This window comes from Dryobates pubescens, chromosome 7 (genome assembly GCF_014839835.1).
Source record: "Dryobates pubescens isolate bDryPub1 chromosome 7, bDryPub1.pri, whole genome shotgun sequence".
In the NCBI taxonomy this organism is placed as follows: Eukaryota; Metazoa; Chordata; class Aves; order Piciformes; family Picidae; genus Dryobates; species Dryobates pubescens.
Genome location: NC_071618.1, coordinates 20923750 through 20935260, shown reverse-complemented (window position 1 = coordinate 20935260; position 11511 = coordinate 20923750). Strand labels below are relative to the sequence as shown.

General features: G+C 46.8%; 1 protein-coding gene across 2 annotated transcripts; it reads left to right on the top strand.

Moving 5' to 3' along the window:
• The first annotated feature begins 3728 nt into the window (after nt 1-3728).
• Nucleotides 3729-9709, top strand: SLITRK5 (SLIT and NTRK like family member 5). 2 transcript variants are annotated; one of them, XM_054162967.1, is made up of 3 exons: nt 3729-3906; nt 5472-5566; nt 6580-9709. In XM_054162967.1, exon 3 carries the CDS (start codon nt 6588-6590, stop codon nt 9462-9464), a length of 2877 nt encoding a protein of 958 aa, XP_054018942.1. In that variant the 5' UTR covers nt 3729-3906; nt 5472-5566; nt 6580-6587; the 3' UTR covers nt 9465-9709. The 2 variants fall into 2 exon arrangements, with proteins under 2 accessions (XP_054018942.1, XP_054018943.1); XM_054162968.1 differs by lacking the exon at nt 5472-5566.
• The last annotated feature ends 1802 nt before the right edge of the window (nt 9710-11511 follow it).

Here is an 11511-nt window from a genome sequence, read left to right as displayed (position 1 = left end):
CTCCATATTTTTCTCTGTCTTGTAGCTTCACATGAAGCAAAAAAGCTCAAACCCATTAGATTTAAGATTATTTTCTATCAGAATTCTTTTCTGCAGACCCTATCATACACTAAAATTAAGTCTAAGTTATCCTTACCTCTTGCCTGCTCAACGTCTGTTCCACAGAAGAAGCTATACCCTATCATGTTCAAATTTGTGTCACACCCAGCGTTATTGGTTTATTTTTTAATACTTGCCCATGAGAAACCACATAAATCTGCATAATTGCTATCCAGAACAAATTTGTACCAGCATATTTGTAACAGATTGCATCCCCATGAAGCATTTTTCCTACCCTTTGCTAAGCAGTTTTAATTCATGCAGACCTTCACTCTCAAACTTTACTTAATTGCACTATTGCTTAATGGTCTTTACTCTTCAACAGGTTTTAGTGAATTAACATGAAATTGTTTCACCACCCTTTTTTTTGTCTTTCCTAAACAGTGTATATTCCTCACTTCCAATATATTTCACTTACAACTCTGGGACCTCCATGTTCTTGCTTTCCCATAATGTCTGGTTCCACATGTTTTATCAGATGTCCTGCAACTCGTATTGATTGAAGTTCTATAGGAAAAAGGTAGATCTGTACAGGTACAAGTTGCTGTACATATAATTCATGTATTCATTTATCCATCCTTTCTGCTGATCCATCCTCATTCACATCCCTCTATTTGTATTCCATATGAGGCTTATACAAGTTACTTCCATCCAGTTTTTGAGGATGTCCTGGTTTAATGAAAGGCAGGTGAAAGATAAATTAGCAAACATCAACACAATGTAGTAATAAAACCAACTTTATTTCTCATAAATTTAGCAGCATTTACTGTTTCCCGTTCACATGCTCAGGTTTATAATGACAGTTCTAGTTCAAAAATTCAGATATATATTTCCACCCTAAGGAATACTTTCAGATTATATAGATTCCATTCAAATGGAGTTATCTTCATAGATAAGCTGTGCCCTCTCCTGCTAGTCACGCATACTGAAATAAATATTCTGCAAAAATCTATAGAACTTACATTTTACTAAAATTATAATGCTAATCAGAGCAAGAATGAACAGGACAGCAGCATGACAGTTCTACAATAATGACTATTTAGACCTCATGTGTGCTACTAAAATAATCTAGCAGTCTAACAACTTGGGGGCAAGATTTTATTAAATTGGATTTACTATCCATTATACTTTTAATACCTCATTTACACAGGACTAGAATAATTAAACTGAAACATAAGTACAATACTTTTACATAGTAGCTTTTGACACAATTTCATGTTTGTGAAATATCAGTTTTTTCCAAACAGTTTGGTTGAGTCAAGCTCAGCCTAGATGAATAAAAAGGATTTTTGTGTGTCTAATTTTGTTTGTCAGAGAGAAAAACAGCATAGAAACACAGATGCTATAAATGACAGGTCTTAAAAATGCAAGTATATATGCATGAAATCCTATAAATTAAAAATACAGAAACATTAATTCACAACAAAAATGTTTCTCAACAAACAGTGAGGTCACAAAAAAAATCCTGTAAAACATCTCTGTTTACTACCTGTAAATTCTTTATATTCTATTATCATCCCATAAGTATGTGTCTGTGTCTAAAGAGGAAAAAAAAAGAGCCTAGCATGGTTTGGTGTTCTTCTTCTGACTAAAAGTACTATCTTGGAACTCAGTATAAAACCATTCAAAATCTTCCACTGCATCAATAGGTTTTGCATCAAAACAGGAATGTCAGATTCTATAATAATAGAACTAAGTACTTTCTCTCACTTAAAAGCTTTCCAAAAGCTTCCACAAGGTCAGTAATATGACCTGATTTATATAAGGAAGTTGTCTTCCATCCAAATACCAGATCTTGCTTTTTTCAATATTAGGGAAAGAGGATTTTAGTCAAACTCCTCTTACATTTTCAAAGAACACACTTTTTTAAGGAAGGCTGAGCATTAAGAAAAAGGTGATTCTTTAATCATCCGAGTTTAGCATGTTGAGATGTTAAAATGCCAGCTATCAGAGAGGTTTGCTGAAGATATAAATGTGAGGAATTCACATATACCGAGTATTCTCTCTTCAGTGTTTAGCCTTGCACAAGAAAACCCGTGAAGGCACAGCTACATTGAGCATTGCCTTCGAGTTAAAGCTGGATTTCAGCCTCTGAATTCTAGCCTCTGCGCTGTGCCCATAGGATGCACCGTATGCCCAAAGCCTGTTTGATTTACGTGCTAAAACGTACAGCACATAGCAGCAATGAACACACAGACGCGAACATGTGCACATCTTTGCAAGAATGCAGTTAAATTACCTTTTTCTTTTCTGAAGATCAGGCAAACACGTAATTTCTCGGAAAATAAAAACCTAAGACTACACTTAAAAAATACCACCACTGCTACAGCCAGCTGTGCACAGGAAAAGCCCTCCATGTTCCGTATGCTAGTGAAACAACGACAGTTCTCTCAACCGCGACAAAGAGAAAGGCAGTTCTCTCAACATCGCCTCGGCTACTTTGCTTCGCCCCGTCACCACCACTGACATCCCCGACAGTCCGGTCTCCCTGCCATGCCAGTGCCCAGCCGTGCTGCCAGCGCCAGGGGGCAGAGCGCCGGCGGGGCAGTCCTGCGCGGGGTGGGGTGACGCTGCCCATCCGCCTCCCTGCGCTGCCATCTGGCGGCAACGGAATGCAGCGTACCAAGTCGAGCCCCACTGAGCCAAGCCGGGCCGCGCGGCGCGGCGCGGCGCTCGGAACGCCCGGGAATACTGCTGGCGGCATCGTGGCCTCCCCCGTTACCGTGGGAAGGGGGCCGGACAACGAGGAGGGAGACGCCAGAGTCTTAGTTCTAGCAGTTGCCTCCCTACCTTCGCGGGCAGAGGGTGAAAGGTAAACTAAAACGACCCTGGCACACAGCTTGCGTCCCCGGTTTCAAGGGATGCCTGTAGTGAAACCTGCCGTTCCCTTTCATCGCAACTAACGAGTTCCCCACGGTCTCCGCGGATTCAGCGGAGGCTCCTGCGCCTCTAGTAGCAGTGGCAACGACCGTCGGGCTACCGGCTCCCGCCGCCTCCTCCTCTCCGCGCTGTCCGGCCACGGCCAGCGAGCGCTGCGAGAAAAGAGGACTGGAAAGGCCGTGCTGCCGCGCCGCTCCCTAACGCGGGCCGCCGGCTCCCAGATCCACAGAAGCCCGAGGGCGTGTGGAGAAAGTTGACGCGTGCCGGGGAAGTGCGAGTGCAGCCCTAGGTGCGTAGGGCGGGGGTGTGGCGGAGGTGCGGCTCTCGTATCGGCGTCTGCGTGCACGGTGTGCGACTGTGCATGCGGGCTACGCGGCGCCGAAGGGGCCGGCTGCCCGCTGCGCCGTCAGTCGGGGACACTAGCCCTGCCGCCCGGGAACGCGGCCCTCCCCCCTGGGCCCCCCTCCGAACTCTCTTGCCCCATGTCTCCCCCGCCCGTCTTCTCCGGCAGCACCCCCTCCAAGCCCACTCAACTGTCGCCACCGCCCCGCCCTTGCTCCCCTCCCACCACCTCTCTCCCTCCTCCCGCTGCGCTCAGCGGCGGCAGGCAGAGCACGGCGCTCCTCTTGAGCAGCCCCCGCCCCGCAGGGCGCGCACCCCAACTGCTGCCTGGGAGCGCGCGCGCGCGAGCACGCGCGCGCGCTTGTGTGACTGTGGGAGCGCGCGCGTGTATGTCTCTGTGCGAGCGCGGGTGTCTCGGCGCCGCCTGCGCGCGACGGGTGTTTGTGCGCGTGCCGCACCGAGCCGCCCCGGCCGCGCCGGTACTCGCCGCCGCCTCCTCCCCACCGGCTCCGCGCAGCACCCGCGCAGCGGGGAGGCGTCTTCATGGGCTGCTACCATGCCTGGGCCCCGGAGATTTCGGGCCAAGTAAGTACCGGGGCTGACTTTTCTCGCTCTCCCTATCTCTCTTTTCTTCCTCCCTTCCTCTCCCTCCCGCCTCTTCACCGCCGGGTCTCTCCTTGCTGTTGCTTTCCCATCTCCAACCCTTCCCTCGTCCTCCTTCCACCCCCACCCCACAAAAAAAAAAAAAAAAAAAACCAAAACAAACAACAACAAAAAAAACCAACCAAAAAAACCACCACACAAAAATCCCGTTTCTGCTAACTCTGGATGCTGCTCAGGTGGGGGGCAGTGTCCGGCCAAGGCTGCTTACTGCTGCTCGCTCCTGTCGGCGGTACTGAACGCTGCTCCGAGCTGGCTGTGCAGTGCGGTAATCTAAGGGTTGAACTCTTCGGGGAAAAAACGGCACATAAGAAAAACCCCGATGCAACCCCTTTCCTCTTCTCCACTCCCCCTCGTCGCCCCCCCTCCTTCTTCCCCCTCCCGGGCCCCCTCCCCTTCCCCCCGCTTCCCCCCCCCCCCCCCCCCCCCCCAATTTGAACCTCTGTAGGGAGCTGACGAACAGCAGCACGCAGTCATCACACAGGGGTTTCCAGGGCGGGATTGCAACCTTGCCCACAGCCAGCTACAACTTTATTTTCTTTGCCTGCCATCCTGCCCCCCCTCCCCCCCCCTTTTTTTTTTCCAGAGCAAAGGAAAAAGGAGGAGGGAGGGAATATTGCCTTTGTCTCCTCTTCTGGCCATAATTGAATTAAAGTTGTAAAATGCCCGGGAGTTTAACACTGACCGGGCAGGTCTTCAGTGGCTTTTTTTTTTTTTTCCCCTTTTGCTCCGAAGAACTGTTGGTTAATGGATGGATGGATCTGATCAAGCTGAGAAAGAATATGCTAGATACATGCCTTTGAGTAAGATTCCTGCTGCCTTTATGCAGTGAAGCCTTTTGCTTTGAGTAATTCCAATCCAATTGACGTCTGGTCAGAATTAGAGGGAGATTCACCAAGACTTCCGATTTCTTGCTGCATGACTGCTTTTGCTGCAAGTGCTAGATTTGCATCCTTGAACCTGATGCCACAGGAGATGTCTTGCAGTACTGAGACTTACCGGTTTTTAGGATGCATTCCTCCAAACCAGAGTAGTGTCATGAGGATTGGAGCTCTGAGGTGGACGATAGAAAATGCAAACCTGCTCCAAGATCCCCAGCATTTAAGCTTGGATAATTTATTAGTCTTCTCCTACCGACACACACAATGCATTTGGTTTCTCTATTCATCTTGCTTTTAGACTTGCAGAAGTAGAAGAATGCCACAAGGAGTCAGAAACACTGCAAGAAGAAATAGAAATGGGATTTGTTTTCAGATAGGTGAAATTTGGGTATTAAATTACTGACGTAGGTCAATGGTAGGGTTTCCCTTCTACCCCCTCTCCCCTCCACCCCACCCCCCCTTGGCTTTTAATAAGCCTGGGTGTTATCTCCCTCAAAGGATGAAGAGTACTGACAGCTATCACTGCTTATAATCAGTAACTCTGATGCTTGGAGTGTTGGCGATGAGATATTTCCATGAGACCTATTTAGATCTCTCCACTTCTACCAGGCTAGTTTTGCAGAACGTTGGGAATAAGCGGTATGTCAGATATGGCTGAGATTCCGAAGATGATCCACATGTTTTACATTTTACACAAATTTTGGGTGAGTGGTTAAAACACTTCCTTTTATGTATGTCTGTATTGGACCACATATATGTGTGTGTGTGCTTAAGAACTGAAGACCTCTGTTTTACAGTCAGCTCTGTTATAGTGTAATTTTGGGGGAGATCACTGTATCTATTAAAATTATTTACTTGTGTAAAGATACAAAATTTCTCTCACTGAAGAGAGCTGTTAAGTGCACTGAAGTAGGAGGTTAACATATTTAATATCATTACTGACGAATTCCACCACAAAAGTCACTCGGGTGTGCATGTCTCTGTGTGTGCATGTCCATGTGGGGGTGTGTATGATTTGTAAATGTATAGGCAGGAAAAAAAAAAGCCAAAAACGTAAAAGAGATGTGTGATGTGGAGAATGTGTCACTATTCTCTCTGTCGACTTAAGCTGCTGTTTTCAGCACTGAGCATTTTTCTTTGGATTCCTACATGGCATTTCCACCACCAGTTAAAAATCAAGGTAGAACAAGGGGAAGACCTTGGTGCGCTGTTCATTGAGGAGGTTCTGAAGGGAAGGGGGAGATGGATAATAGGAGAGGTGGGAAATCTCGTAAAATGGTGCTTCTTTTCTCTTAAATTAGAACCATGAAACTGAACTGACAGCCATTTTATGTATATTTATGCGGCTGGTCATGAAAAAGAAATCCAAGAAAGCACTGAAATGCACCCCATATGAACAGAACCAGAACAATTCCTACTGTGACCTCACCTTTTTAAACACTGCAGGCATTTGACTTGCTAGGGGTTGCCCATCAATCTCTTAATCAATGCATGCCATCCATGTTTCAAAAGTATGGAAATTAGAGGTGACAGAATGTTGGTTGAGTTATTTTTGGGTTTGTTGTGGGGTTTGGGGTTTTGTGTTTTGTTTTTCTTTAGTTGACAATCCATTCTCTGCTCCTCCAAAGACAATATGTTAAGTTTGTGTCCATTTTAAATTTTATGGGGCTATGTTATTATGCTGCTTTTTTTTTTTTTTCTCTCCTTATTCTTACAGGAAATAAAATGTATGCTTGCAGCTCTACAGTAACTTTGGAACAGGACCTCAACAAAAAAATGCATATCTGGATGCTGCAGACGATCGCATTTGCTTTAACATCGCTAGTCCTCTCATGGGCAGAAAGCATTGAGTATTATGGGGAAATCTGTGATAATGCCTGTCCTTGTGAGGAGAAGGACAGCATCTTAACAGTGAGCTGTGAAAACAGAGGGATCATCAGCCTTTTTGAGATCAGTCCGCCAAGGTTCCCTGTCTACCACCTCTTGCTGTCTGGGAACCTTTTGAACAGGCTGTACCCAAACCAGTTTGTCAATTACACAGGGGCTTCGATTTTGCATCTGGGAAGCAATGACATACAAGACATCGAAACTGGGGCCTTTCATGGTCTGAGAGGTTTAAGGAGACTGCACTTGAACAATAACAAGCTGGAACTTTTACGGGATGACACTTTTCTTGGGCTAGAGAGTTTGGAATATCTACAGGTTGATTATAATTATATTAGTGTCATTGAGCCCAATGCCTTCAGCAAACTGCATTTGCTGCAGGTTCTGATTCTTAATGATAACCTCCTTTCCAGTCTGCCCAACAACCTTTTTCGTTTTGTGCCCTTAACTCACCTGGACCTGAGGGGTAACCGACTGAAGCTGCTGCCCTACATGGGCCTTTTGCAGCACATGGATAAAGTGGTGGAGCTGCAGCTGGAGGAAAACCCCTGGAATTGCTCATGTGAGTTGATTGCTCTAAAGGATTGGCTGGACAGTATTTCTTACTCTGCTCTGGTGGGAGATGTGGTTTGTGAGACTCCTTTCCGCTTACATGGTCGAGATTTGGATGAAGTCTCCAAGCAGGAGCTTTGCCCAAGGAGGCTCATCTCTGATTATGAAATGAGACCACAGACACCACTGAGTACCACAGGGCATTTCCACACTACCCCAGCCTCGGTCAACTCCGTGGCCACTTCTTCTTCGGCTGTTTACAAATCTCCCTTGAAGCCCCCCAGAGGAACACGCCAACCCAACAAGACAAGGGTGCGCCCCACCTCCCGCCTGCCCTCAAAAGACCTGGGATACAGCAACTATGGCCCCAGTATTGCCTACCAGACCAAATCCCCGGTGCCTTTGGAGTGCCCCACTGCCTGCACTTGCAACTTGCAGATTTCTGATCTGGGCCTCAATGTCAATTGTCAGGAGAGGAAGATTGAGAGCATTTCTGAACTGCAGCCCAAACCATATAATCCTAAGAAGATGTATCTGACGGAAAACTACATTGCGCTGGTACGCAGGGCAGATTTTGTGGATGCCACTGGGCTGGATTTGCTGCATCTGGGCAATAATCGGATCTCGGTTATTCAGGACCGGGCTTTTGGGGATTTAACTAATTTGCGAAGGCTATACCTGAATGGGAACCGTATCGAGCGGCTGAGTCCAGAGCTGTTCTATGGGCTGCAAAGCCTGCAGTACCTGTTCCTGCAGTACAATGTCATCCGGGAAATAGAGGCGGGCACCTTTGCATCTGTCCCCAACCTTCAGCTCTTGTTTTTGAACAACAATCTGCTGAGGTCTTTGCCAGGGAACATTTTTTCTGGTCTGTCTCTCTACAGGCTGAGCCTGCGGAGCAACCACTTCTCCTACCTGCCAGTGAGTGGGGTGTTGGACCAGCTGAAATCCCTGCTGCAGATCGACCTGCACGAGAACCCCTGGGACTGCACCTGCGACGTGGTGGGCATGAAGCTGTGGCTGGAACAGCTCAACACCGGTGTCCTGGTGGACCAGGTTATCTGCGAGTCCCCCAAGAAGTTTTCCCAGAGCGACATGCGGGCTGTCAGGGCGGACCTGCTGTGCCCCGACTACTCGGACATCGTCGTTTCTACGCCTACGCCGTCCCCGGGCCAGTTGCCGGCCAGGACCACCCCCTCTTCCTCCACCGTGCGCCTCAACGGCACGGCGTCAGCGGGCGCCTCTGCGCCCGCTGGCGGCGGCGGCAGCTCCTCGGTGCCGCTCTCGGTGCTGATTCTCAGCCTACTGCTCGTTTTCATCATGTCTGTCTTCGTGGCGGCAGGGCTCTTCGTCCTGGTGATGAAGCGGCGCAAGAAGGGCCAGGGTGACCACGCCAGCGCAAACAACTCCGACGTGAGCTCCTTCAACATGCAGTACAGCGTCTACAGCGGCGGCCACCATCACCATCACCACCCACACCTCCAGCAGCACCCGCCTCACCGCGGCGGCGGAGGCGGCGGTGGAGGGGGCGTGGCGCTGCCCAAAGTGAAGACCCCCGCCGGCCACGTCTACGAGTACATCCCGCACCCCTTGGGCCACATGTGCAAAAACCCCATTTACCGCTCCCGGGAGGGTAACGCGGGCGAGGATTACAAAGACCTCCACGAGCTCAAGGTCACCTACAGCAGCCACCCCCTGCAAGTCGGGGGGGGCGCGCCTCCTCCCCCACCACCCCCGCCGCCGCCGGCGCCCAGCGGGGAGGATGCCCCGGTGCGCAGCCCTGCGTACAGCGTCAGCACCATCGAGCCTCGGGAGGAGCTGCTCTCCCCGGTGCAAGACGCCGATCGATTTTACAGGGGCATTTTGGAGCCCGACAAACATTCCACCTCCTCCACGGTGGGCACACCCGGCTCCACCCTCCCCGATTACCCCAAGCTACCCGCCGCCTACACCTACTCCCCCAACTATGACCTTAGGCGTGCCCACCAGTACTTGCACCCGGGGCCGGTGGACAGTAGGCTCCGGGAGACGGTGCTCTACAGCCCCCCGAGTACTGTCTATGTAGAGCCAAATAGGAACGAGTATTTGGAGCTAAAAGCAAAACTAAACGCAGAGCCGGACTACCTCGAAGTGCTGGAAAAACAGACCACATTCAGCCAGTTCTGAGAAACACCACCCACCCCCCGCCCCCTGCCCCACTGCCTCCCTGCCAGCCACAGCAGCTCCTTCTCTAGAGTATTTGTATTTAACAACCACAAGCAAAAGAACGTAAATGCCGACCTCCCACCTCGCCCCCTGCCTATTTTTCCTCCTTTAATTCATTTTATTGTAGGGCGAAGTGCCTTGGCACAGGATTTTACAGCATGGGGGAATGATTCTGGAAGGGTGTGCTGTTTATTTTCAGCTTTTTTTTTTTTTTTTCTCCCCCCTTGTTTTTATTCTTTTACTGTGTTTGGGAGTATGAAACCACCTATGGTGTAAATTTGACACGGCACTGGCACTGTGTGTCTGTGTGTGTGTGCTTGGGGAAGGGTTGCAGGAGGGTCTTGTCATATTCAGGTTACATGTACAAAAGTCACATTTTTTTTGTTTGCTTATTTTGTACAAATAGTATTTAATTTTGCTTTCTTTCTGGTTGAAAAGTACAGCGCACGTTTTCCCCTTTTAGCTATGGGCGAATCTAAATGGCTTTTATGGAGAGATTAGCACACCCCGACTTTAATACAAGGTTTCCTTTTTTTAAGGATGTGTTTGTATTCTTTCTGGACTTTTGAATTAAAAACAAAAAAAACAAAAAACTAAAAGGATCACTGTAGATGTGGACAAATCATTAAAGAGCGCAGAGATATATGATCCATAACTGGTTAGTGAAAATAACTTATTGATGAAATATAAGAAAAATATTTTATTGTATCACCTATTTTTATATGCACATTAGAGTTTCTCTTTCCTTCACTATTTTAGGTGTAATCCTGCAAATTCTTAATCACTTGAGTATCTCTACTTGTGAAAGAAGTCCCAGCTCAGGCCTTCATCCTGCAAGCACTTAAGCATGTGAACAACTTTGCCAATGTGTGTAGTCCTGTAGATTCACTCATTGAGCAAAGTTAGTCAAATGCCCAAAAGATTAGGACAGAGGATGCAGAGCTATTCTTATCAGTAAAACTACTGGGATGTTTAAGTGTTCTTTTTTTTCAGGATGTTGTTGCACTACATTGAGAGTTTTTTTCCCAATGCTGATGTAGTATTTAGAAGAACCTTTCAAATCAGTACAGCTAATGCCAATTTTGACCAAATCTTAACAGACAATCTAAGACATAAAATCTGATCACAATGGGAAAAATATACCATGTTTCTCTCCATAAAAATGCACCTTTTAGCAGCTCCCTGTTCAGACATCTGGTTGGGCAAACTAGTGAGGGACATGTAGAAGACATTCATTTTAGCAGGAAAAATAAGTGTTTCATTTTTGATTTGTCACTTTTGGATTTTTGTTGTTTGGAGATTTTTTGGTTGTGTTATTTTTTTGTTTGTTTGTGTGGGGTTTTTTTCTTAGTTAACCAAAATACAATGATTTTGCAACTGTTGTAGCCAGTTTCTGATTGTTTAGTCAAGTAAATTGCACTTGTACAGATCCACGTGTTTACTGGCATCCTGAAAGACCAAATGATGGACTGTACACATCTATATACAATGTCTTTACCCCATTGGGCAGCAGGCAATGGCAAGGATTTTCATAAACACGTCATTGTAAGATGGGACAAATTGATGTCTCATATGTATCCCAGCACATGTGATTTTTTAATAGTTTCTGAATAAACACTTGATAAATATTTCAAATGTAAGATTATGAAGTAATGAGTATCTGAAATTTAAAATCTCTTGCCAAGATGATCTGTTTGTACATTGGATTCTCTTTACTAGCAATTATGTTTCATCATAAAGATCTAACATTTTAAAGAAAACCATGACATGTTAACTACCAGTCTATATAACATGGGCCAGAGAGCAACACAGGGTTATGTGTTTCACTAACATATTGCATAGGATAGTTTTATATATGCATTTTGTTTTCTTACTGAAGTGTTCTTTAATATATGAAACAGGGTATGTGATATTTCACACGTACTTTTGTCTTTCTTCATTAGGTTGTCATGTTTGATATTGTTTGCAGAATTGCTCACTAGCATATCTTTTATTGCAAAAGGGCTCT